At 33.5% G+C, this 27,446-nt stretch overlaps 1 protein-coding gene across 1 annotated transcript in view; it reads right to left on the bottom strand.

Annotated features, from left to right (window-relative positions):
* The window catches only part of BRD10 (bromodomain containing 10), a 52,060-nt gene that overhangs the window by 20,578 nt on the left and 4,036 nt on the right, over positions 1 to 27,446 (bottom strand). The window contains exons 3-5 of the mRNA XM_064402963.1: positions 20,387 to 21,816; positions 13,275 to 13,351; positions 7,883 to 7,972 (exon numbers count right to left, since the gene is read on the bottom strand). Coding sequence (XP_064259033.1) covers positions 7,883 to 7,972; positions 13,275 to 13,351; positions 20,387 to 21,816 — 1,597 coding nt within the window. The remainder of the gene's footprint in view (positions 1 to 7,882; positions 7,973 to 13,274; positions 13,352 to 20,386; positions 21,817 to 27,446) is intronic.

The following is a 27,446-nucleotide window of genomic DNA, read 5'->3' on the forward strand; positions in this document are numbered from 1 at the left end:
TTGTTTTGCTTTTAAATAAACACACACGCACAACACCACAATATTATGCAGTTTTATAAGACTGTCTGTTATCTTTACGTTATATCCCAGGGACATAAAGTAAAGAAAATTACCAATCTTATAAAACCATGCAATATTGTTGAAAAGGGGTGGTGGTGGAGGGAGAAAACTTACCCTTAATAGGCCTGCTCCATTTTGCTGCGGGGTTCTGTGGTATGTGTAACATCACCAGTCTAGTGTTTTTTAGTGATGTCACACAGAGAGGGAGTTGGTGATCTCCAGCTGCTTTGGACAACAGATACCTAAAGAAAAGAGACCAGTAACTTTTTCAAATCATATATGGATTAATGTTGAACGTTCTTAATTTATGGGCCAAATACTACAATTTCAGGCACTTCCAATTTTGATTGAATAAGAATGCATTACAAAATCATGTATTCCTACTACGCAAACTCTTTATTGAAAGTGTTTTAATTTTGAAAATGCTTAGAGTTATCTTCTACAGTAGAAGCTCCTGAGTCAGTATCTTGCATTTTACTTTCAGCAACATCATTCACTATAAACATATAAACATTATGAATGAACATTATAAATATATATCAATAGCTAACCAATCTCTGACATTCTTTGAAGACTGGGATTAAGCAGAGTCAGGAAGAATGACTTGTAGTAAATTATAAAACAAATTCACTTATAACATACCTAAATCAATTTTACCTTTGAGCATTTACCAGCAACTAATGAGAAGTCCTGACTCCAGCATGCACTTCCATGACCTATATATCTGATCATACCAATTATATCCAAAAATGATCTCATACTCTCTTCTTTCTACTATAAGCAAATAAAGTAGAACAAACAAAAAACAACAGCACCAAAACAAAGTGTAAAAAATTTCTTGCTACCAAAACTGTCTTTGTCTCCTGATTTAGTTCATTACCATGAAACGGTTTTTATTCAGATGTTTAGCTACGTTCTATTATTCTTTTGGCAAAATTACTACACAATCATCACAATGTTGATCAATATACCACATTTTGTAGAAAAAATGTAAATACACATAAAATCTATAAACCACAAAAACACAAGAGAAAGTTTATTATTAGCATGTGCTTACTGTTGAACCCAGTATAGTGAAATTATCCATCACTGAACTGTCATGTTTTACTCCTCTATTGGAAAAATTTCAAAGTTATCAACTAACACCTCTAGAACTTACAAAGAAAATGAATGTATGTAGTACCTTAAAGTGTTCACAAAACATCTGTGGTTTTTAAGTTGTACTTAACTCCCTCTCATATACCTGAGTATTTTTCTCTTCTTAACTCTGGATATACAAGTGTTTCTGTATTCTTCAGTCGAGTGTCTTAAAAGCAGCTGTTTTGCTAGTACTGTGTGCTGACAGGAATGCCTTGAATTATTTCTTCAAAACAATATACTAACTGACCAAAATCCAAGGCATTGTGAAATGATCTGAATACATAGTAGTATTTCTATGACAAAAATGTATGAGTACACATTCATCTCTGATGCAGAACCCACACTTTCACATTTGGAATTGTAGAAAGGGATGTGGCAAAAGCGGTTTAAAGAAAGCTTCTCCAATAGAATACATTTATTGGAGGTTTAGTCAGTCACACACGGAAAGGCATGAAAGATCAAGAGAAAATAGTTGTGAAAAAAGTAGACAATAAAGACAGAAAACTGGGGAAGCTAAGAAAAACTGAAGACTGTGGAAAAAAATTGAATGCTAGTGAGATAAGCCCAAATTAAAAATATCAGAGAAGACAATTATTGTGGAGAAGATTTCAAAAACTGAAGCTTGAAATTTGCTTTATTCATTTATAATGTACAACTAAATATTACAAATGCTCCATATTTTCAATCTGCCCTCAAAAGTACAAGAAGCTGCATGGATGCAAATGTGTAAATCTCTGTCTCAAAATTCAGTATTTTGGGCTCATTCAAGAGATGCAGGCAATGTGTAGAGAAGCAATAACAGTATTTGGAAGTGACGAAAGTACAAATCAAGAGTTCAGGATAAGGATGTAAAAAGAGAGCATGTAAGATACATAACAGATGAAGATACATGCTAACAGATAAACTAAGCTTAAAGTAAAAGAAAATGTTTCCGCTGCAAGACTTGAAGTGTATCTATTAATACCCTTGAACACAAGTATTTATTGGTTTCTCTTTTATTGTAGCTCAATTTACTTGCAGTTAAAACCTGCAAATGGGTGTGCATACACAGATTTCTCAGATTATAGTATTTACTGTGTGTACATCTATGTAAATACAGTAATGTTGATGAAAACAAGTAAAACTGAAAACCCTTTACATGCAAAAGTCCCAAGCATGGCACATATTTCATTGGGGAGGAAGGCAGGAATGGGGAGAGGAAGTCAACCTCTGAATAAAAGCTGAATAAAATTTAACCCAGTAATAAAAATATTTCCCTAGTCCACAAATGAGAAGACACAGTAGGTTTTTCCACTTCATTGCTTGCAAAGTTGAGGTCTGAATGACTAAAATATTAGTAAGACCCCTAAACTATATTTGATGGTTACACAAGTTCCTGCTGAAGGGAAGTTCTTCAGAAGTACCTTTAGATTCTTGTCTAAACAGTGTTTCCCTGCCAAACATTTTCAAACACACGACAATATTTCCTATTTTTCCCTGAACAGAGAGAGAATATTTTATAACCTTTTAAAATGACCCATTTTGCATTATTTTTTCCATGTATTAACATATTTTTAAAAAATAAAATGCAGCAAATCAATGAAAAACTCAGAAAGCAGTCTCCTAGTTTAGATACTTACACCTCATGAACAAATTTAAGAGCAGCTTATTTGGAATCTCATAAAACAACAGACAAGGGAAGTATGTTCCACCCTGGATCAATATATTCCTTTTAACAGCCCCAAAAATTAATTTGTCTGAAGTTGTAACTATTTCTGACCTAAACCAGTGGGTTTTTCACTTTAAACTTTCAGGTGTACTCTGAAATATATATTTTTGCAGGTGACTTAATGCTGCAGAAAACCACTGTTTCCTTTCAGGCCTTTTGACTCACCTGCTGAAACAAACATCAATTTCCCAAGATAGACAAAGGCATTCAACCCCCTGGGACCATCTCATTATAAGCTCCAGAAACAACAGCAGAACACAAAACCTTTAAAAGGGAGGATTTCACTTTTTTAGCTATTAAGTCAAGAACATCAGGGTGTAACAGACAAACAATAAAGCCTTTTCTCCAAACCACAATTAGTTGTTACCTTGGCTGGTGTCCTTTGACTAACTAATTCTCCTTCCCTTAACCTTTGTCTGACTTTTCTTTCTCTCTAGGGATGACGCAGTCTCCTTCTCAGGAAGGTACTGCCCATTATTCATTTTAATCTTGTCAGCTTAACTGTGGGAATCCTAGGCTCCAGCCTCCCTTCTCACCCCCTACACAGCTAAGCATTTATCCATCAGACTTAGAAGTCATGAATCAAATCCAATAGTGCTACCAAATAGTCTTGCACTTCAGTAAACAAGAAATCTTTCCATGTTCATGTTAAAAACTCCATTCATTTTACTGCAAATTCTGTTAGCAGCTGCAAAAAAGCCCTAAGTTCACTATTATATGCAAGCACCTGCAGTCCTGCCACTTTCATCCTATACAATGGCAAGTAGGGTTTGAAAAAATAATAATAAAAAAATTCTGCTATGATATGCAACAGTTAAGTATGTACAACTGATCAACTAAGCAGCTTAATTAATAGTTTCACATTCACAAAAAAAAATCCTTCACATCACATGAGAGGCAGATTATCTGAAAGGCAGTAAGAAGATTTCCATTCACACTTTAAGTCCCACTGATTTGACCAGACAGAGAAGACCTAGGGAAAAGTGGGATCCAAAATGCCAGAGACTGATAGTTGTTATTCTGTGCAGAGATCCAACAGAATGCATTACTTTACTGCCTTTTCACATAAAAGAAATTTGCTATGTTAGATTGAAGTCTTTATGTGATCCTAAATATACTAGAAAAATGCTCCCGTATCATGTGTGTTTGTCAAAATTATTTTTTCAGAAATACCACTTCAAGTGTGGAATTAAGCTACTTTGCATATGTTGGTCAATTTGCTAGTTATAGAAAATTTCTAGGAGCTCACATTCAACAAATGGCTATGAATATTATATACACAGACTAAATATTCAAAAAAACAAACAAGAGCTAAAAATTCAATAAAATATCAATAGAATTTTTAGCCAGTATCTTCTCCCACTTCTGCTTTACTGACTACTTGTAATTTTACCCACACCTTATTTATGTAAGTATTTGCAACAAGAGATCTAATTTCTACTAGTATCTAATTTTTATTGCTGTAAATTCTGGGCTTTTTCTATCGATTCAACCCTTACTCCAGTTTTTAAAATTAATGGATGCATTTTCACATGTCCTAAGCAATAGACAAGAGCTGGAAGACATTCTAGCTTAGACATTCCTTAGGGTATCAGCCTTTTACTAGCACAGATCATTAAACTTTAAGTCCTTTAAGTTCCCTTTCTGCACTTTTCACATTATTTCCTTGTATTTATATTTCCTTCCTTTATTTCCTAATGTTTAAGTCAGATACAATAGCAAACCTGACTGATTTCTCCTCTCCCTCTGGATACATAATATGTGGTAAGGAGAGGGATTGTTCAGCAGCTGAAGGAATAGACTTTTTAGAGCACCCCGATAACAATATCACATACAACTTCAAAATCAGTCCCATTTTCTTTTGCCTGCAGATGGACATTTCTGTTCTTACAACAACCACTTAACCTGTAGCAGAATACAAGCACAGGTATTTGTGCAACCCCATCATAAACTGCATTAGAAAACTGGTCTGGCTTACAAACAATTCACCGGCACAAATAAGTAGTTAGGTTTATCACAATCTAACTCTCACCATGCAACAGAACAACAGATTTTGCTAGCCTCTAACAGGGGATGGCACAGAAAACAGAAGCTTCCAGAGACACAGGGAGTAGGAACTATTTATTTGGCAGCAGTTGTGGCTTATGTCAGTTGAAAGCATACGTGAAATTACAGCATCGCTACAGAACTGCGTCTAGAGTTCAAGAACAGAGTTGAACTCTTCAAAATCAAAGAACTTAGGTCAAATTTAATTTTCTACTCTAAACAGACACAGCAAACTAGCACAAAGCAAATCTCATGTATAACAAACTCACCAGGAATCAAGAAAAAGCGCAAGGCTTTTTGAAAGGAAAAATACTACTCATAGCTAATTTAAAAGACAATACAGGAGTACAAAAGTAGAAAACCAAACTGTTTTAATCAACCAAACAGTGAGAATACTTTCCAACACGTTTATTATTTCATTGTTTTAAAAGAAACTTGTTGAAATGCCCAAACTTAAAATTATCCATTACTTTCTATTACATAACCCTATTCTGATTTTATTTTAATTTGCCAAACAAAAATCTGTCATGTCATTTGTTGTCTCAAGTTGATGCTGTGAAAAGTATCAGATACAACCAGTCCAACTACCTACAAAAAATGAGGGAAAACAGTGTAAGTTTATTCATACTAAAAAGGCCCTGCAGCTCAGCTCTTTCATTATAGTCTCCAATACTTCCAAGTTCTGGAGAAGGAATTCCTTTTACGTACTCTAGAATGGTCTTCAAGGTAACAAAAGGGAGGTTACAACTAAGAAAAGATTATACTTGAAAGTCTTAATTTAAAGTAAAATAACCTGTACTTCTAAAATATGTTAGTATTTAATATAACAGTAAAGCTTGCCTTGAAGGTTTTTCTCAGCAGCATGTGCTAGCAACTACTACAACTGAAATTACCAAGGAGGTCAGTTGTGAAGAAGAAAGACTCCTGTGGCTTCATGCAGGTCGTTATTGCAAACAAAAATCAATATTAAATTACCATGAAGCAGTAAGAACATCACCATCTTTCACTTAAAACAAGAAAGAAGTCAATGAACAGCATGTAAGTGCTATCATTAAAATAGACTTTCACATTAGGTCAAACTTCCATTATCAAATTAGAAAATTGTTTTACTTAACAGAAGATGCACTTCAAAAACAGGACAAACTCATTTCTGTATGCTTCTGATACTGTCACTGTCATTTGGTTAGAGCTGAAGAATGAAAGTCTGCATTTTCTCCAGTTTTTCAGACATCAAACATAATGACACATGGTGTTAGACTTCAAAAATGAAATCCTAAAGACTTTCCTTACAAAGCAAAACTTCATTTTAAGAAGTTCAAATTTATGACTATTTACCTAATTTAACACTTTTCTATTTGAATGTTTGAAAGGTAAATATAATACTTTCCTGATAAATATTTTTTCAATACCAGTATCTCACTTCACTGTTTCCCCGTAACCACTTCTTCAGCAATTAATCCTAACCCTTCCTCTTTACATCAAGTTTCTAACAACACAAGTGTTTAGAGACACAGAATCATGATTTGATAGGTCTATAAAGACACAACAAAATATTATCCTTACCTCACAACTACTGAATGCTGAATGAATTGTATCTTAATTCCCTGTACTTAACTGTTTGGGTTTTTTAAGATGGTGTAATTAGAACTAAACATAGTATTCCTGCTGAAGTCATGCAACTTACTTAGATAATGACATTATCAGATTTCAGTTTAAAGTGCAATTATGACATATTTAGCATTTGTCTACCCTTGAAGAAGTCATGTTCCTACAGTTTTAATAGCAGACTGAAAATCTCACCTACACTAAGATTATTGATATTCTGTAGCATATCAATATACTCTATATGCTATTTTAGCATATATATACTCTAATTTTGGGCTTGTTATCCTATTGCTGACATAGCCCTTCTGATAACTTCTTGGCATTCTTATGCTAAAACCAGTTTACAATTTAGCAACTACAAAATTATTTCAAGATTAGGCTGGTATTATTCCTTTGCCTACCTTAACAACTATGCTAATTACAATGATACTTGTCTTATAGAATCCTAACTTATTTGTCTCTCTTCTACCGCAGCTCTTTCCCCTATTGAAATAACTTCAGAATATATTGATTCTTCATGAGACTATAAATTTTCCCTTGAATCAAAAGCAGCCTGATTTCTAACAGAAAAATCAACACTTCTAACTACTACTTCTTCATAAGAAATGCCACCATAGAAGTGCCTACCAAAGGTTCAATAAACAGAACTACAATGAAAAAAGTAGTAAGAGTTCTGTAGAGTACTATTCATGTATTTAAACTCATCTACCATTTTAATAAGAATCACTGCCTTCTACAAAAGGCATGCTGATTTCTCTTGTCTGTTAGTCCTTTGAGGTTTTCAGTTGCACAGACTCAGTGATCCAGTGTATATTGGTAAAATCTGTATCTCAATCTCTTATCAAAAGCCAGACAGCACGCTTTCTGGTACAAACTCCTTCAATAAATATTAAAGAAAGTAAATTTTAATAACACATGCAAAAAAGAGGAATTAAGAATTTTAGGTCACTAGAAATTCTGATCAACACTGCATAGGCAGATATGAGAATTCTATCCTGTAATTATTTGCTGGTAAGAACTTGCCCTCAGGGCAAAACAGTCACATGTTTAATGGAGATGAACTACTCATTCTAAGGTATTACCACTATCTATATTTTGTTTTGGCGTGGAGAAGTGCTAACACAGGTACTGAATTCACTAATTATAAAAACATCAATAACATGTTTTTATACACAGGAAAGATTAAGATTACAGTCCCCAGGTATCAACCTTAGGATGTTTCATGCAGTTACTGAAGAGCATAAAAAGTTCATTTGACAGGCCTCAGCAAGTAACTGACACTGTTTCATATCAATACAAGAGAAAGCTTTTAATGTCACATACCGATTTCTTTTTAATGTCCTCCAGATCTTTGAGTTCATTCTCAATCTTTGTGATTAACTCCCTGAGTTCATCAAGATTAGTGCAAATAAGCTAAAAAACAAATGAACACAAACACTTGGTGATGTGGGACTTGGAAAATGTACAGTGATATTACATAAAATTTAAAAGCACATTATTACTTAGTGCCACCATTTGATTTGTATTTCCTTATAGTACCTTCAAGCATAAAAAAAAACCCAAACAAAAATCATGACTTGCTGAGAAAAGGAAAATCTAAGTAGAAAATACTCTTATTCTTCAGACATAAACCATATCTGTAAGCTTCCATTTCAAAATTTAGGTATTTTCTTAAAACTTCTGTGAATGACAACTACCAAATTTCTCTCAAGTACAGTGATGACTTAGAACAGCTTTAGTACCAAACAATTCCCTGGCAAAATAAGTATACTAACTTTGTAGTATGCTGTGTTTATAACATATTACACTTGGTACAACTTTTCCTGACCATAGCTTTATATGCTTACACTGAGTATTCCATCCCTGCATATGTTCAAGAGGCATGTGGTTTAGCAGTTTCAGGGTGACAGGGTGGACGGTCAGACTGGATGATATTGAAGGCCTCTTCCAACCTTGATTATTCTGGAAACTTAGTCATCTACCATATCTACCTACTTAATGTATGTTTTGAGAAAATATTATATTCTTCTAATTCTTGTCTTTAGAAATCAGCTTTTTATAATTTTTCCTTTCAGAAAATGGATGCTATTTTCTTGAAAAAATTGTCAAACAAAGGTGATCTGTATATTTTCTCTTACCATCACCTAGGGCAAGTTAAGACTTAAAGAACTAGTAATTATTAAGATGTTAGGTTTTTTTGGATTATGTTGTAATAAGACTTGCTTCTTCTGAACACCCTTAGGTGGACATGTTTTCCTTTCTACTGAAAACATGTAGCAATAATTTAAGAAAATTAAATAAAAAAACTCGTACAAAACACACCCTCATGAAAATGTTTTAATCAAACAACTGCTAAGTATTTTTACCAAAACAGTAGTTTATAGCAACATATTTTTACTTCAAATTCAGGTGCAGTTTTTGATTTTCAGGAAATTCATATTAGAAGAAGCACTTTTTCTAGTCTCTATTAAAACACTGAACACTTTTAGCAAAGCAAATTTCAGAAACCTCAAGTGCACATGTGCCATTATTTTCATAACATTGTGTACATTTGCAGCATTGAGGAAATTGAGTGACTCAAATCAAAGTTTACCTTTTTCACATCTATTAAGTTTAGAACAACAAATTAATAAGGAAATTGGCAGTGTCTTGCCACAGTCTGTGTATGCAAAATTTACTTGTGTAAGATATCTTTCTTAACGCAGAAAACAAAATGACTATGGGTAACAGTATGGGTAATTAGGTTCAAAATGCATATCTTGCACTTAAAGTAGTCCCAAATACCAAAAATATAAACTGAAGCCAAATATTGGCTCTGTCTGGCCTGTGAAGAAATCCATGACACTATATTATTAAGCAAAAAAGTACATCACAAAGTCCTTGACAAAAGTCAATAAAGGCATGGATAAAGGTTTTCCCTACACAACCATAATCCATTTTTTTACTATATACCTGACAACTCAGTTATGAAAGTCCATTGTTACTTTTTATTTTCTTCTACTAGACCAATCCAAACTACGTAATTGTGAAAAACAATGCAAATAAATCAAGTTTAATTGCCTTGGGGCTGGGGCTGAGAGGCAAGAGTAATCAAATCTCTAAGTGATAATTTTGATCATATGAGATGTACATTTGAGGGTCATAACTGTGTGTCAATTACCTACTGATAACATAAGGAAAGCAACAGCAGCTGAGCTTGGAGGATTCATAGTCAAATTAGTTTAGCATTTTAAATACTCCAATACTGAACTGAAAAGCACTATAAAAAGGGTTCAAGAAAAAACTTTGATTTTTTAATTCACAGTATGATTTGAGATGACAAAATAAAGACGCACACTGACTGGGAAAAAGCTAATTCTGAAACTTCTCTCATGTGTTCAGCTTTTCCTATCTTAGAGAATGAAGCCAGTGTTTTGAAGGAAGAACAAAAAGAACAGTGATGAAAATAACAAAGTGTAGTGTACTTTATACATTTTGGTATGGACTCTAGATGCTATTTCTCCCAATGAGATTCTTATTTCTATTTCAGGGTTCTTTGCTTATGGCTAGTAATTGGTGGAACTTAGGGATTCAGTTTTCTACAAACAACACTGACTTCTAATTGTTATGCATGTTTTCATGGATAAGTTAACATGAAGGCAAAAAAAAAGATATTAATGTTACAATCTAATAATTTTGTCACATTTTGATAGCTTACTGGTAGTTTCACACATGGTTCTTGAAGAACATGCCTTCTAATCACCTATCATGAAGAAAATAATATGAAGTGAAAAAATGTTTCCATTTTGAATTATCAGATAGAATGAAAGATTAGCTCCTACTCTCCAGAACACAGCATAGTGGCTTAAAGATTCAGCCTGTAAATGTTCACACTAATGTAGTCTCATTAGTTGTGTACACGTTACCTGCAAAAAAATCACCATCACATCTGGCACAGTACTTACTACATAGGGACTTATTTATCATAGGCAATAAGCATCCCGTTTTTCATTTGTATACCAATTATGTTTCAATTGAAGTGGAAGCTTCAGATATTCAGTAAAATTTCAAATTCAGTGTTCAACTTTCATGTTATAATGCAACCTCAGATCTCAGTAATCTCTCAAAGACCCTCATTGACTCCTAGGACTTCAAGGAAGAAAGACAAAAAAAATCTGCCCTGAATTTTTAAGGGAAGACAGGGGCTCAAGCTTCATTCCAACTTGGGACTCTCCTGTAATCAACACATAAATGAACTCTTTAGCATTATAGAACCCAGTGTATTTCCCAGACCACTGATGCCCTTTCCTTGCCCCCTTAACTACAGACAAAATTTTTGCAGAATTTTAACGCACTTCAACAGGGTCTCACACTTTATTTCAAGTTATTTGTGTAATATATTATAATGTTAATTATAATTGTATTTCCTATGAAGCTGCTCTTTTATCACTGACATCTACATGTGGAAAACGTCGAAATCGCCCCTCTTGAGATCTGCATTTAATATAGACCATAGATGATAAAACCAAAATTCTTAAAGACACACTCAAAAAGAGCACGCATATTCCTTTTCTCCTTAATTATCATACATGTAGGTCTATACAGCTGTGTGTGAATGTACATGAAGTGAAAGGAGAAAAGACTAAGTGGAACACTAAATGTACTCTCTAACTGGGAAAAAACCCCAAAACACATTAGTGTCTCTTCTGTACAGCACTATAACTACCATTAATTTATTTAAAATGTTAATGAGCAACAGTAACAAGAAGCTCAGAATAAGCAAGAGACAACTAAATAATGATCTATGAAGCTGTAAACCCACTTCTCCAATAATGCTCAAAATATTAAAACCAGGACTTGGTTTTTGTGCATCTTTATTTGGTAAAAAGAATTTAATTTGCATCTGCTTTTGATTTGAGTTTGTTTTGTTGTTTGCAGGGCTTTGGGGATTTTGTTCAAAGCAGGCTTGAGCTATATATTATAAAAATGGTATTCTAAATATTAGATTAAGTAGCACTATTACCTTCTGAATTTTCACTAATAATTGATTTGATTTGTGTCACTGCACATATTGAAAGACTTATTAATACTCATTTACTCAGCTTTAAAGCCAAGTCATGATTTTCAGAAGATCCATACTTAAGTACAGAACATAATCTTATAAACTAAAGTGCCTGCTGGTTGGGTTTGTGGTTTTTTTTACATTTGTAGGCTACAGGCACATGAAGCATATTATTCTTCTTAATTTATTAACTTGCACTCCAAAAGACCTGATATATAGACATGAACAGCAATATTCTTGTGGTTATGCCCTCCATCATATCTCACAGGGCCTGCAAGTTCTAAGCCGTTTTCTAAATGTTTAAAAAATATACTTGTACCTTCAACTACTTACATAATTTCATAAAATTTGGCCATTTGTGTATGTGGGGAAGAGTATATTAAAGCATAAATTACTAGATTCTCAGAAGCCTTAGTATTATTCCAAATATAAAATGTTTAATATTTGCAAATTCTTCTTACAGTCATACCGCTTGAATGAGTCAAGTTGTTAAAACGCTCCCTCATAAGAATAAACTGCTGAATACTAATCAGTTTGAACCTGACCTAAAACAGGTATGAGTCCTAGCTTTGACCAAAAGAGTCAAAAGTATTTTGCCACATTTTAATATAAGGTTTTACAGAAGTATACATTTAGATAGATATACATACGTTTTATCTACTAAAGCTAAAAGATTGGGTTAAGTTTTAATAGACTGCTTAAATGCAGCTATTTAATTATGCAAGAAATTTTTTCTAAACTAACTGGATATATCAATGGCATGCACACAAAGTGCTTTGAAAAAAACAAATTAGACACGTACCTGTTTTCTGGAGCTATTAGAAAACATTTTAGTTATCACCATTACAATATAAATAAAGTCAGTGTGCACTTAAATATCAGTCATCTCTCAACATTAACTGTTACTACCCAATTTTAACACAAGAAATTCTACTAGCTCCATCTGAAACACATGATCATGATGGGATCAACTGATTCAGGGTGAGGGTATTACAAAACAGCCATGATTCAATGCAAGCCTACTGGCCAAACTCGCACAGACTGCTTTCTGAAGGAAAAAAAAAAAAGACAGACAAAGGAGAACTTTAATCCAAGCAGCCTTGCATACATAGAGAGCAACTTAGAATTGAAGTATTGTAACACTTCTACTACAGTACCACAAAACCATATTAGCATAATTAATACTCTTGTTACTTTCTGTAGCCTAAGAGGTCCTAGAGGCCTAGAAATCACATGCTGATAAGGAACAACAGTTGCAAGCAGGGTAAGCACAGTTGCCTGTAAAGTTTTTGGAAGTCCTTCAGTGAACTAAGCCAGATTTCAATTCAAGAACCACATTGTCACACCTCATACAAAATCAAGTAATTTTAACCCAAACAGTTATATCTACCATAAAAATATCTTTAACAAGTCCTAGTTTTTACAGGTTTTATACTGTAACAGATATATCTGGGATCATAAACAATACTGAAAATAGTGTTTCAGCTGCACTTCATAAAAATGGTAAAATATTTTCTACCATGAGAAGGTGAAATGTACTTCCAAAAATATCAGTTTAAGCCTTAAAAACTAGAAGAAGCTTCAGTATTTCCAAGGTCTCTACCAGAAACTAAAGGATTTATTTCACAGATATTCAGATTTCAAGTGTCTAAAACAAAAAATAAAATAATTTACCTGAAATTCTGGTATGGTAGACTTTCTGACACCTTTCCTCTTCTTTGTGATTGCTTTTTTAGATAATGATTTTTTTCCTTGTAAGATTAAAAGAGAAAAGCTTCATAATGCTGTTCATGGTACTTTATTAATAAAACTAAATTACATACAGATGTGTAAGTTAAACTGCAGCTAACAGATGGTTTTCAATAAGTCACATAAACATGATGAATCAGAACTAGACAGCAGAAGCAAGCACTGAACAAGTACCTGTGCAATCTTTTGTGTGGAGTGGAAGGAAAAAAAAAAAAAAAGAAGAAAAAGCCCACTACAGTTTCAATAATACAGAACCTAAAAATCTAAGTCATAAAAGTAACATTGACACCACTCTTCTGAAAGAAGTGAAATCCAGAACTTAAGACACAAACATAAGAAACAGAGCCTCTTACCTGCAAGATTTGTTTCTCTAACACTCTAAAGAACCACACATTAGGATCTGGGATATCTGTATGTAATAGTAAAAAAATACCCGGAAACCACAAGTAGTATCTAGAAATCCCTGACTGAACTTATTGAATTTATCAAGGAAATTAGATTGATTTGTTTTCTTTGCCTGTGGCAATACCTAACGTTTTTAGAAGGCAAACAACTTCCTGTAATGCACTTCACATGCAGCTGTGCTATATGCAAACAGATATAACAAAAAATCTAAATCTCTGTGAAGGTAAGGAAGTGCTCTACTGCCTACAGTATAAGAGTTCACAAATCATACACATTTCTCAAATCAAGTAGTTATGCCACCAAGCAAGACAGCAAAGTTTCTTATATGGTTATTTCTACATCCATATGGTAAATTCAAACAAAATCACCTTTAACTTTTTCACTCAGGCCAAAACCATCATTCTATTATTAACACTTGTTCACAATCAGGAGTTCCAAACAATAACTTAAAACCTTAAACAAAAAGAGAGCTTGAAGAAAATAATAATTTAATGTGGAATTTGTTGTCAACTAGCATGATTGCAGGTACTAGGTAATAACACAAGCACAAGCAGTTTCAATATTTAAATTAATGAAAATATCGCACTTAACTTTCTTCCTAACAGATGCTTTAAGTGTGTGCAAATGTGTATGTACGTGTACATACAAATATTCATAGATGCCCATGCATCTATTTTTCCAGTTTATTACACTATGAGTTTCCTGAACATCTTACCTGACTCTGAAACAAACACATTTACGGGACAAGGCACAGGGTTTGAAGAATCTAGATCTGAAACTCCACATAAAATCAAACTATATTAAAATCAATAAAGTAACCTAGAAACTACCCATACCAAACATATTAAAAAATTTAAAGAGCCCTCAAATACCAAAAATAAATACTTACATATTTCACATTAGAGAACAAGTGATAAAACAGAGAAGCTTATTTACTAGAACAATAACCCAAACAGTCTGACAATGGGCAAAAATGTCAGCATTTTTGTTATATGCTTTATGAACATAGCTGCATGCTACTACTGAAAACAATGCTGTTCACTGAAAGAACTAAAGTAGACACTTAGAAGCTTTCTTGACAAAATGACTCAAAAAGAACTCTGGTCATATGGTGGCTCCTTTTAAAAAATGTTATCTGGAAATAAAATGAAAAAAGGCAGATAGATTGTCTTGCTTCTTTATAAAAAAGGAAAATTTTAATATGTTTAAAATAGAATTTTCATTTTACTTGAATACTTTCAACATATTTTTCAACAAGTATTTACTTGACTATTTTCAGCATCCAATGCTATATGACGTATGATGCAGTGTAATTCAAGAAGTAACAGTTAAACAGAAGTATTCTCTTTTCCCTAATATATCATCATGAAAGGAGGAAAATTTTTAGAAAGAGTTATAAATAATTAGAAACCCAAATAAAATAAACATTTCTTTCTTCACATCAGCATCTGAAAAGCATGAAGTAGGAAAGATACAGTTACAGACATATCAAGAATTAAAAGAAACCTTCTAGAAGCACAAGAAAATGAGCCTTACTCATTAAATTAAAAATAGAGCCTGACATATCATAAAGCATAGTTGTTGGAATATATGTACCAAAAGATCTACAGAATTGCTGGTAACTGCTGTGAGCTAAGCACACATCTGTATAGAGCAACATCACAGTCTCTGTCCCATTTTTTGACACCAGACATCCTATGGTGTAGGCATTTTTTGATATCATGTATTAAAAATGAAAAAAAAACCCTACAGATACTTCTGCGATGGGAGGGAATTAATATATACAGCAAACTACTTACAGCAAATTAATCTTCTATCTCAGTAACACCCTTTTAAAATACAAAACTAATATTAGAAAGAAGTTGTAGAGATAGTACTGATAATTGCTCCCTTTTAGAAAAGATTCTATCTGGTTTTCCAAAAATCCTTTCTCAGCTTTAAACAACCGTAACAGAAACCAAATCTTTCACAATTGGCAGTTATCTGTAATTCATAAGTATTACATAGGTGAAATATATTTTTAGTAAGTACATAAAAACCCAGGTTTGCGACCCAGAGGTGTGATGGTTCTGCGGATATCCCCCTCAGCACCCAGACTTGCAACTGTGTAATAAACTCAAGTATCTTTCCTAAATAATTGGTTAGAAAGACCCAGCTAACGGTGTCTTTTGATAACAAAATCACTGGTGAGAGGCAACTTCTCAAATTACTGAGGTCTGCTAGAGATCTTTTGTCCATAATCCTGGATGAAGAAATTATCTTAAAGGCTTATATTAATTCCTGAGCAGATGAAGTAATGTTTCTGACAGCAGTTAGATCACAGTGCGTATTGAAACATGGTGCACTGTGTCTTTCACAGCATACTCAATGTACAAATAAACTTAATTACTGACTAAAAGCAACCAATAAGAAAAACCTTAGAACCTTAGCATAACCTTATTAAACCTTAGTTTGATATTTATAAATTAAGGATCTCATATACATAATCTGCTTAGTTCACTTACTCAATTCAACACAGCCTACTTCCTGTCCACATTTAAAGATATTCCAGTGTAACTTTACATTCACTAACAATTTACTGTGCCATAATCAATAATTATGTCTCCACACAGTCTTTTCCAAAAGGCTCCATATCTCAGTTTGGTTTTAGTTTAGAGTGGAAGAGACTATGAGGCACCTCACCACAACAGGAGTTCATAGGAAGTCAACACTTTATTAACCAAGAAACCCTTAGCCAGCACTGTGAAAATTCTTAAGAAATTAAACTTAAGTTCAGTAGGTCTAGGGGAAATCTGATTGCCACAGGTTTTCCTTTCAAGCCAAAACAAATTCTACAGACACTGTCAGTGAAAAGCAATCAACAAAGTAATGTAAGTAGGACCTGAACACTAATTATGAGCATCCAAAATCCACACGAGGGAGATTAAATGCAACTAAAACATAAGTCATCTCAAGTTGTTTCTGCCATCTAAGGGTGAAGAAGGAGAAACAAAGAGATAATTCAGATCTCTTCTAGTACTATTTTTGGCATAAAAATGAGACTAATAAAACATGGAGTCCCACAAATGTTCTTGACACTTGTGAATTACTTCAGCAAGAACAATACAACCTATTTATAACTTCTTCTACATTGGGATCAACATGATTTGAAAACAGAAACATTTTTACAAATCTAGTAAAACTTTTTATTATGAACTCTGGTATATGAGTTCTTGTGGCTTCTCCTTGAAGTACAAAAGCAATGTCAATCCATGCTTCAAATTATAATGTGACAACACAGTGCAATTTTGAATTAGAACTTATTTTAATAATTTTTTTTTAAAGACTGCAACTTTTTTCTTGGATATGGTGCAAAGGCTTGTTATCCCAGATGAGGCAATAGATGTTTTTAATATCAAACACTAACTCAGTAGTATTTGTCATGGTAGAATACAGTTAAGTTAGCCCTGTCCAACTGCAAGAATTTCTGTTTTTTTTCACTAAATTCTAGCAGCAACTGCAGTGTTCTCAAATTAAGTAACAGGCCCTGTTTTCTTTCCATTAACAAATTTGCAAGACACACTTTATATCTTTCAAAGATTTGGCAACTACTGTACATATCCTGTTTCCTTTTAACCTTCTACTCTCCTATCTTGCCCCCAACAGCTCTTCTTTTACAAAATATAACATGATACAATCTGGAAAATGAAGCATTATTATAGAGTTTTTAAGTTTCTATATTGACACAGCACAAACTTTTATATAGTCAGATTAGCTAAGTTGGTCTGAACAAGTGCATTAATATTGCTGATTTACAGAACAATGTCCGAAACCCTATAAAACCTGAGTGGTAGAGGTTTCTGAAGACAGTGGCACTGAAGCTTAATGCGTGGAGTACATTGTTACTTGCTGGAATATCTCACTTAATGTTTTCAACATGATCAACTGGCTGTTCCTTTATCTACAGGCTAGACCACACAACAAAGTTTTTACAACACTGAAAAGCCTCCAGAAGACTTCTGATTATTAAACTTCCAAGGACAGTAAACCAAGTACTACAAAATTGCTGCCAGACTGTTGAATTAATTTTCTCACATTCAAGCAATGCTTGACTTTATACACAAAATGTAATGGTACTCTAAAGAAATAAAATATGCAGTAAAATGGACTTCAGCAGACAGACCATGAGTATATGGTACAGAATTTATATCCAAGGTTCTTCTAAAATCATGTGCTGAATTGGTGTTTTCTAGACCAACTGGAATAAAAAGAGATTCAATTTGCAATTACTACAACCACTACATCAGGCACATCACAGTTATTTCAAGCAGCCTCTGGTCCCTTCTATTTTCCCAACCCTAGAAATGTTCTGAATTTCATCCAATCCCTGTTTCAAACATGCAATTGTAGGATTCTCACGGTCTTGCGCTGTGCCTTGCACTGAAACTTACTTAACTCCGGTAAGAAAATAGCATTAAAAAATTAATGCATAACATGCAGTTGTTTACAGAACTGCTCTGACTCTGTCTTTCCATTACATTCAGTAATACTCTGTAAATAATTCAGACACAGAACACGGCCCAGTAATAACCATCACCTTGTTTCAAAGACATAGATTCAGTAAAGTGGTCACACCTTTTCATAAATGGTAAGAAAACTTTGTCACTATGGTAAAGGTCATAATATAGCTATATTCTCCAGTAAGTTCCTCTCACAATACTTCTGTGAAGTATTTTCAGATGGAAAAACTGAAATGACCAGTCTATATTCACTATGAGTACCACTGCCACAGCAAGTGAGGAATATGTAAATCATCTCAATAGAAACACAAACTGTGACTCACAGTTCCACTTAACTGCCTAAGAGAACCAATACCAGGAAAAGAATAATTTTGTTGAGAAGTAATGAAAAATACTCACTTTTACATTCCTGATGTTCTCTTCTACTTACTGTACTTTTAAATAACATTGTAAAGAGTTTTTATGACTAGGATCAGGTTTAAATCAGCTGTCTTTGGGGACTCAGAACAAGCTTTACTAAATCACTTTTTCTGCTCTACATTGTAAGGGAATCTTTAAACAAAAGATTTAATTTCAGACAATCTTTAAGAAATACTAGTTAGCCTTAAACATTCGGAAACATTACAAAACAACAATATATTTGCACAAATTGAATCCAATCCTATCCATTTCAGCCTAGCAGCTACAGGACCAATGGAGATTTAACAACCATAGGAAGAAAAGTGCTTTCTTGCAATGCCGTAAAGTTATTGCAAAATTTTCTCCAGCAAGGTCAAATCAAGAAGTAGTCAGAATAAGATGGGAAATGCATCAACAAATCAGAAGATAAAGGACAACACTTCTCCAAACTAGAGTCCTTGTTTGACATTTGGGTTGTTATTCAGTTTGCTTGGTTTTAAGACTGAAAACAGTGACACATGTGGAGAGCTAAGTCACAAAAGTAAATGTAAAATACATTAGTTTTCCTGAATACTACATATATGAACTTCAACTGCAACTCTTGAAACTTCTGTTTAGATGTGGGCAATAAAATATTTTGGAAGGAGGAATTTGCGATTTAAATAGTAAGACAGTTCTTTGGCTGTTATGTGCAAATATTTAGGATCTAAACATTACTTTTTCTCTTAGCTTTAAATTTTGAATTTAAATTGAATTTGAATTGAAAGCTTTTAAATTTCTAGCTACATGCACTGCCATCAGACCTTGACTAGTTTCTTAATCTTTAGAAGACATTTTTTTGTCACTCAGATTCTTGATTTTGGCTTTCTGCTTTTCAGATGAAATCCAATATTTATCTGTCAGTCTACACTGTTCTGAAAAGCAGCCTGTCACTTCAAAAAATATAATGTTGGAAAGAATCTGCTAAAATCTAGCAGAGGTGGCTTAGCTCAGGACTCAAACAGATTAAGCTTTTACGTTGCTTCACATGACATCAAAAATACTACAGCTACCCGAACAATTTGAACTTACTTAAGGTTTTCGTACCTGTACTCTTTGCAAATACCTTTGAAATTTTCCAGTGAGTTAACTGAAATCTGGTTTGTGTATCACTTACCTGAAACACTTAACCAGACGTTGCCCAATTCTGTAATAAAAATGTCATCAGCATAAATTCTGACGCATCTTGATTATTGGACCCAGGCCCACAGTCAAAGCAGTACTGTTTGGTGACCTAACACTGCACAGTTTCACTATGAATGATTTTAGATTCATCATCTCATGTAATTACTCTGTATTTCTTCATAATTTGGATAAGGTAATATAAAACAGAAAATAGAGAAACATTTTCACAATTGCTATAAGATACCATAAAATGCCTTCAAGTGACACTCTCTGATGCTAACCAGTCAGTTAAATTTATTGTCCTGAATATTTTTTGCAACAAATTAACTCCTGTAATTATGTTCTCTAAAGATACATTCTGCAAATGAATAACAGTTTGATCAAACAATGTTTTATATGCTTGTGTTATCAGGCAGGTAACTTTGACTCTAAAGTTAATATCCAAATTGTCTAATGCAATAAGGCTGTCCTTTATCACAAAATAAAATGTAACTTATCAACTAAGAAAACAACTTTAAAAAAACATCTCTATCCTCCTAATTTTTACTACAAGTAAAAATGTCAACTTACCGGACTTGTGCTTCTTATGTTTTGCTTTCTTTTTAATTAAAAACAATTTGTTCTGGATCTCAGACTTATAAGATTTGAATGGATGAAGATGAATCTCACGCTTTCTTTGCAAGTCATCAAATTTTCTCTGTAGATTTTCATTTAGAATATCCTTCAACTTTTTTTTTTTCTTTTTCTTCTTTTTTGCCAGCATCTTATTTAATTTCTTATTATTTTGCAGTAAGGTCTCTAGCACCATTTCTTCAGCAGATTCATGGTAATTTCTGCCTTGGTTTTCATTATAAGTGCCATTGACATGCATTTGGCAAGCTTTCAGTGTGTTCACCTTGAATGGACTCAGCTCAGATCTTACTCTGGCCATTTCAGTGCAACCTTGTCCATTCTCCACATCTGTTATTTCTTCTGAACTTGGGTGACCACCCATATCCACAATCTCTTCTGAAGTAATCAAATTCCTCAAGTTCTCTTTATAACAACCAGGTTTTTTGATGTCACAAACTCTTGAGCCTTTTATTTCACAGTCAACCTTCATCTCCTCTGTAGCGACTCTAAAGCTACCTAAACGTGTTCTTTTTTCTGGACAAATAACAATGTCCCTACTTTTCGCTCCTTCTGTCTTGGAATGACACAGCAGTTCTCTCCCAGCAGAACTGACCTCCCCATTGTTTTTGCTTCCATATTCATGTTTTACTCTTTCCGATTTAATACGTGGTACTTTTTTAACTTTGATGGGAAGAGATGGGAATTCAGGAGCCCGAAAAGGTTTTTGTTTGTAAATTCGAACATCTGCACCACAGAACTGTGGAAAATGAACATATGCATTTTCCAAGCAGTCATAACCAAGAATTACTTCTCTGCATTCATGGATAGGCTGACCTAGCACTGCATCCTGAACATCCTTTTGTGTTTCATATACGAAGTCACAGAGACCTTTTAGCAGCCATACTTTTTGATAGAATGGCAGCTCATGAAATGGTTTATCCTCCAAGGGATTAACTTCTCCGAGAACTTTGAAAAACTGGGGACACAATCCAAGTTTTTCTGCAGCACCATTGGGATTGTCAGTCTGCCCCACAAGAGTATACCAGTGTTGCACTTTCTTTCTGAGTGCTGCTTCCCAAGTCCTGTAGGAAAATGTAGGCCTGCGATGTAATGTAGGTCTGCGATGAGGAGGACTTAACAAAGAAGTCATTATTTTAGATAAAAAAACATTGCACTGAGGCATCAGAAGACAACGTTCCAATTCATAGAATACTATTTCAGGTAAATTTAAAATCTGTTGGGCCAAGCACAGAAAATGACCAATAGCTGGAATCTCCCACATTGTCTCCATCCTTGTAGGTGCTGCTTGAGCTAAAAGTGATTTTTCCCATTCTTCTATTTCTTTCTGACTAGCTTCTTCTGCTTCTTTTCTTTCTTGATCTCTCTGCCTATTAAAAGAAATTTCATGAAAATTCAAACAGTAGGTGAACAAAAAGAAATGAGAGAGGAAAAAAACCCAGAACTACAGTACATCAAACATACTTATCTCCAAGTTAACAAGAGCACAGTAAAACTGAAGTTTTACTTCAGTTTGTCTTACTTTACAGTGTAGAATGCATCAGCCAAAATGGGAAATTATTGTAATTTTTTTCTATCACCACTAGTTTTAAAAAGGGAAAAAGATAAGAAAAAAGCCTGGCATATATCAATAGTTTGAGTTGTTTAGACTTTCAGGCATTTAAAAAAATATATATATATTTCCTTCCTCAATATATTTTAAACAGAATTAAATATTTCCAACAAACTATCCACACAAAAATCTCTGAAACAAATTCCAGGTAAATCTTGTTTTGAAACGGTTGCCCTGTGGCTCATGTCACCTTCCTTTTACCTCCCTTCCTCAGCACACAAGTATACCTGCCTAATTACTAAGTGCTTCATTTACACGCACAAGAGCCATTTTACCTGCCACCCCAAGTTGTGTTACTAGTCAGTTTGCAGTGGTGGTCAAAAAGAAACAAGTATAAGGACACACAAAGAATGTGATGGGAAATAATACCAAAAATAAAATGTTATGCTATTAATTGGTTTGCCCTCACCTGAGAAAATTTATTCAGTTCTGGTCCCCGTATTTAAAAAACAGGATAGAACAGAAATAACATGCATTCGGAGAAAGAAGTTATCAATAACCAGAAGCCTGTAAAAACTTCTGAGTAATCTGGGAATCCACACAAAACACTAGCAAGAGGAAACATGACAGCAGTATGCAAACCTCATATGACAGACTGGGAACTTCTATTTGATTTTATTTGTAAATTCATAATGAAATTTAAGGGCAACACTTTTTGGAAAAAGAAATGCTTTCATTTCATATCATCAATTACATGTAGTTTACCATCTATGATACAAGATATTTCAATCTATATCCAAAGCAGAAAACTGGACATCTGCACCAATCATACAAATATCAAAAGTTACCAACAGAAGTAAATTTTCTTTAACGCTGCTGCACTAGTAAACTAACATTTTTGCGTGAAGGCACAACCAGATTCCAAAAGCCAGGATTAGGATACAGCTGTACTTACAGAAAATTTTTTTAGAAGTCATCGTAAGCTTCTTTTATCTTTTTCTCTGAAGGTCTATCATTGGTGAAAACTATCACCTGCCTCTAACACAAATGTGACCTGCTACACATACACATCCTTATTTCCAAATTGCAAACCTCCAATTTTATTTCTTCATAAACAAGTTCCAAGTAAATGCCATGTATCTATTCAAAGCATCAATGCCTTCCAAATTCAGCAAAAGAGTAATAATAAATTAAAATGTTTCTTTTGACAACATGAAGCTGATAGTTGCTTCTAGCTTGAAGCGCATATATTTCAACCATTAACTATTTACTAGCTATCTCAACAATGAAAAAAGGCAACAAATGTAGTTTTGTTCACATTTTAGTATCGGCACAGGAGAAACATGCCATGTGTATGAAAAGTAACAAAATACAGTAAGACTTGACTGAATACTTTATATTCTATAATAAAATTAAATATTCAGTGACTTGTTACTATATATTTGTACAAAAATGTTTAATACCACATACATGCATTCTTGTTATTTATATATCTAGTAAATGCAGAAGTACAGACTTACGTAAAACATAAAAGGTAAAAGCAAATAGGTCAGTAAATTCTTAAAATCTGTCTCCCAGTACAGCATTAACTTAAGAATATAAAGACAAAATCCCACTTTTCAGCACAAACTTCTGTTAGCCATTCTTGGTGAACAAACCACTAAATTCAACAATACTACTTGCACATGTGAAGTGGGCATTATTTTTATTCTAATTTATGTTCTATTTAAATGTGCTAATATTGTACTGTTATAATAAATAAAAATAAATTAAATAAATAAAAATAACTAATGCCACAGTGACACAAAGGAAGAAATTATATTATGCAAAAGTGGTCTCAAATATAAATTTCATAGCACTCTTGGATCCCACTCCCTCATTCCTCCTAAACATGAAACATGCTTCCTAATAACCTCTTGCCTCCAAAAGGTGTGAACTCTATTAATATGGTATGGCAACAAGACTAAACAGTGAGTACATGGTGAGAGGGAACACAGGTAGAAACAACAACATTTCAGTATCATTTAATAAGAAAAAGCAGTAGGCAATCAAAAAATATTGTCTTCACAAGCAGTTTCAACTTCTTACCAAGCAGTAAGTTAAATCAAGGTAGAATTATCAAAATAAATATAATACCCTAGATTCACAGATAGATAGATACCTCTGCTTAGATAAAATTACAATTACTGTATAATTTTTAAGAATGCTTTGAAAGGTTGTTCAAAAAGAAAACTGTAAGTTGTTTCACGTGTAAAAAGTTTGCCTTGTTTTTAAGGTGTTGTTTTTATGTTTTATATGAATGACAATATATGTTGTCATTCTATTATCAGCAGATATTCAAGAAAAAAATCTAAATAATAGCACAGTTTTACATCTTCATTATGGAGGTCTTCCTGCTTTTGAAGAGTACAGCTTTTTCCTGGGGTAATTTTGAGAGGATAAAGGGAAGTAAAGAGGGCATAGGACACAGGGCAAGGGAGCAGGGGTGAAGGAAGAGAGAAACTGGAGAGAGGGAGGGAAGAGAGACATTTGATACTTTAGTGGTACAGATACCCTTATATTGAGAAATTCTCTGGACATACACATTTGGCTTTCATAATGACAGCAACTGTAAAAAAACTTGTTTCATACTTTTAGTTACATTTACAGAAATATGTTTGCATACATGTACTGGACTTACAGTACTTAGAGTAATTACAGAACTATCCTAAGGTGAAGCTTATTTTCTAGACTAAGAATGGCCATATTTCTAGAACACATCTGCAGCAGTTGTTTTGCAGCTCGAGTGGCATCTGATTTCTAAAACTGTGTAAACATGATTCCCAAGTAGAGCTAACACCTGAAACAATGTCCCTGCTCATAACTCCCTACTCTTATAATTTCCCTCCTTATTTAAGGCAGCCAACACATATCACCAGCAAATTTCTTCTTGCTTGCAACAGGAGATTTCTTGGTGAGGAGACAAAGCCCAGATTTTATTTTGTTTTCCCTATTATCACCTCTAACCTACTTAGGTGTTGATTCACAGGTAAAAGGTCAGACACTGGAACTCTTAATGACAAGACACAGGGAACTGCTTTAATTAACAACAACTTGTTTTTACAAACTTGCTTTTAAAAATAAAATAGAAAGTTACATACAGATTAACAATATTATATATTATTCTAAAATAAGCCAAGATTTAGTAGTCAGAAGATACTAAATTTGGAGATGTCCATAAAACCTTATTTCTGTATCTCAAGTATCTTTAATCATATTATTACATACCCCATATTTTACCACTGGATCCAGATAATTCCATGCTAACACCCTCATAAAAAGCAAAGTTGACTATATAAGCATACCTTATTCCACAATTTCCTTAACTAAATTACTAACTAGCAGCCAGAATTCAATTCTTTGTTTTAATGAACATGTCTGAAACCTACCCCAGGATCATGTTTTCAAAGATGAAAGATAGAGAACTACCTACATAATTTTCAACAAAGCAAACCCATACAGACACTTAATTTCCACCAAAATCAACCAGTCAATTATCTGCCATTCACTGGTGGTTTTAAAAATTTTGGTAGGAATCTTCCTTTACATTTCAGTTTCTAACTAACTAGTCATAATTTCCAATTATAAAATAATGCTACGACTATTGATTGTCCACTAATGTTTAAATTAGTTGATTTGTTAATTACCTAGCATGTAACCAAGCACCTGAATAAACTCATAGAAATGTAATTCATAATTTGAAGAAGATAGTCAATATTCTGAAAATTACAACATTTGAATAAAAGGAATGCTTACAAACAAGAATGACAACAAAAGTAAATCAGATCTTGTCATATAGGTACTTTGGTGGAAAGTGCTTTTGCTGCTGTACAAGAACTGTTAGTTGCAAAATAGTGAATTCAGCTTTGCAACGATATCTTGTCACTTTTTACACGTTGAGTCTACCATTATGAATGTGTCACTTGGGAAAAGTTATAAAACATTGCATAAAGAAAAGTTAATCTGATTGTGCAAAACAGGGATAAATTAAAGAGAAAGAGTACTCTGAACAAAGGATAAAAGTGTCTAAAAGATTTGGAGGAGGATTTCCCAGTAGTTAACTACAGAAGAGAAGATAAAAATCCCACTTCAGAATATTCTTCCAAAATATGCAGCTGAAAAAATGCTTGCAAAAACAATGTCAAGGATTTTGTGGGAAAGAAATAATCAAAAAGTATTTTAAGGATTTAATCAACAAATTTAATTTGTATTTTATTTTTATTTCTATATAATATACATCATGATATATATTTTTATGTTTAAGTATTTTAAATTTATTTTTAGTTTAATTTTCATCATAAAATGTCTGTGTCTTATGAAAGTATCTAAATATATAAAGAAAAGAATTATATATAGACTTGGACTTCAACAGGCAATTTTTTTAGATATGATGCTAAGTTTCATAGAAAGGCCCTTGCATTTGCAGTCTCACTTTTCTGGGACTGAAAGTATGTAACTCTTAGACATTCTAAACTAAGATTATTTATGGCTACAAGCATAAATCACAGCTACAAGCACTTTGAGTTGCCCACTAGGTGGTCAGAAACTGAGCCCTTTTTCCATGTTCCTGATAACTCATTTGAAAGATGGGTGAAGAGCAGATGCTGCCTATCCAAATACAACTGATTCGCCAGCACTGTGCGCTCCAACTGAAATACCCAAGGCTGCAGTCTTTCATATTGTTAAGAAAGTATCTCTTCTGTGCCAACCTCAGTGTATTAGATTTCTAAAGAAAACAAAAAAAATGTGGCAGAATGACCATTTTCTCTTCTTAATAATATAATACATACTTTAGCAATAAGTCAAAAGCTTAGAATTTGCAATACATTTTCAAATAAAAATAGTGTTGAAAGTATGTGCATTTATTTGCACACCAATTTGAAAATTTGTATACACTGTAAAATGTGATCTTCACTGGAAATGTGCAACTAACTCTACAGGCCTTCCAACTGCCAAGACCTTTTCATGAAAATACTCAGAAAAGGTACTTCTGGAACATTTTTGGCGAGCTGACAAACAATTGGTACAGAGAAGTACAAATTACTTTAAAAACATGGTGCAATTAAGAAATAAAACTGAGAGAAGAAATCTGAAGCAAAATTACTTAGAGAGGTTAATAGAGTCAAAGAAATATTAAACCAGCTATCTACTGACAGATTTTTTTTTTTGCTTAATAGGTGGCACAGTTCAAAATTTTAGGATGTAAAGAGGCAAGCTAGTTGTGGTCATTTTCTGTTATTGTGGAACAAACATTCAGTAGAATCAACCATCTTTTGTCCAGTATCTGGGACTTTTGAGTATATTCAGATACATTGACTTAAAGTTAATTACTACAGTTTTGCAGCAATGTACTTAAAACAGGTGTATAAAAGCATAATTTTTATTTTGTTTGGTAAACTGTTCTACTCT

Source organism: Passer domesticus, chromosome Z (genome assembly GCF_036417665.1).
Source record: "Passer domesticus isolate bPasDom1 chromosome Z, bPasDom1.hap1, whole genome shotgun sequence".
NCBI lineage: Eukaryota > Metazoa > Chordata > Aves > Passeriformes > Passeridae > Passer > Passer domesticus.